The 919-nt window shown below is 57.1% G+C and overlaps 1 protein-coding gene across 1 annotated transcript; it reads left to right on the forward strand.

Annotated features, from left to right (window-relative positions):
• LOC120976096 (secreted RxLR effector protein 161-like) lies at positions 1–651 on the forward strand. The gene has a single exon (XM_040402925.1). It carries the CDS (start codon positions 1–3, stop codon positions 649–651), a length of 651 nt encoding a protein of 216 aa, XP_040258859.1.
• Positions 652–919: the final 268 nt, after the last annotated feature.

Raw genomic sequence — 919 nt, forward strand, 5'->3', positions numbered from 1 at the left:
ATGGAGGTGCGTTTGAAGCTGAGCAAGGAGGACGGCGCACCGCCGGCGGATGCCACTGAGTATCGCGGCGTCATCGGCTGTCTGCGCTATCTTGTCAACACGAGGCCGGACATTGCTCTGGCCGTGGGCGTGACCAGCCGGTACATGGAGGCACCGAGCACGCGCCATTGGACGGCGGTGAAGCAGATCCTCAGGTACATCCGCGGCACTCTTCACTATGGGTGCTGCTACAAGAGGGGTTCGGACGGGCCCTCCCTGGTTGGCTACAGCGACAGCGACCATGCCGGTGACACGAACGACCGGAAGAGCACCTCCGGCGTGGTCTACTTCCTTGGCGGCAGTGTCGTCACCTGGACCTCACAGAAGCAGAAGGTGGTGGCGATTTCGTCGTGCGAGGCCGAGTACGTTGCTGCTGCGGCGGCGACGTGCCAGGGGGTGTGGCTCAGCCGCCTCCTTGCTGACCTGACAGGGCGATCGGTGGAGAAGTTTCAGCTGCTCATCGACAACAAGTCTGCGATCGCCCTGAGCAAGAACCCGGTTCATCACGACCGGAGCAAGCACATCGACATCAAGTATCACTACATCCGTCAGTGCATCGAGGAAGGAAAGGTAGAAGTTGATCACATTGGCACTGACAACCTAGCTCGCTGACATTCTAACCAAGGCATTGGGAAGAGTCAGGTTCGTGTAGATGCGGGAGAAGCTTGGTGTCGTCGCGGTGCAGCAGGCTTAAGGAGGTGAATTGTTAGCTCGTCTAAACCTGACGCACCTGTCGTAAGTTTCAGTTTCAGAAAATAACGTAGTATAGGTTCAGTTAGACACCTGCTATTTTGCAGCTAGTTTTCAGCTAAGTTTCTGTTAGCGCCAGAAGACGCGGCTTGTGCGATCTGTGGCGAAGTTGTAGGGGTGACAGGAGCAT

Source organism: Aegilops tauschii, chromosome 3, assembly GCF_002575655.3.
Source record: "Aegilops tauschii subsp. strangulata cultivar AL8/78 chromosome 3, Aet v6.0, whole genome shotgun sequence".
NCBI classification, from domain to species: domain Eukaryota; kingdom Viridiplantae; phylum Streptophyta; class Magnoliopsida; order Poales; family Poaceae; genus Aegilops; species Aegilops tauschii.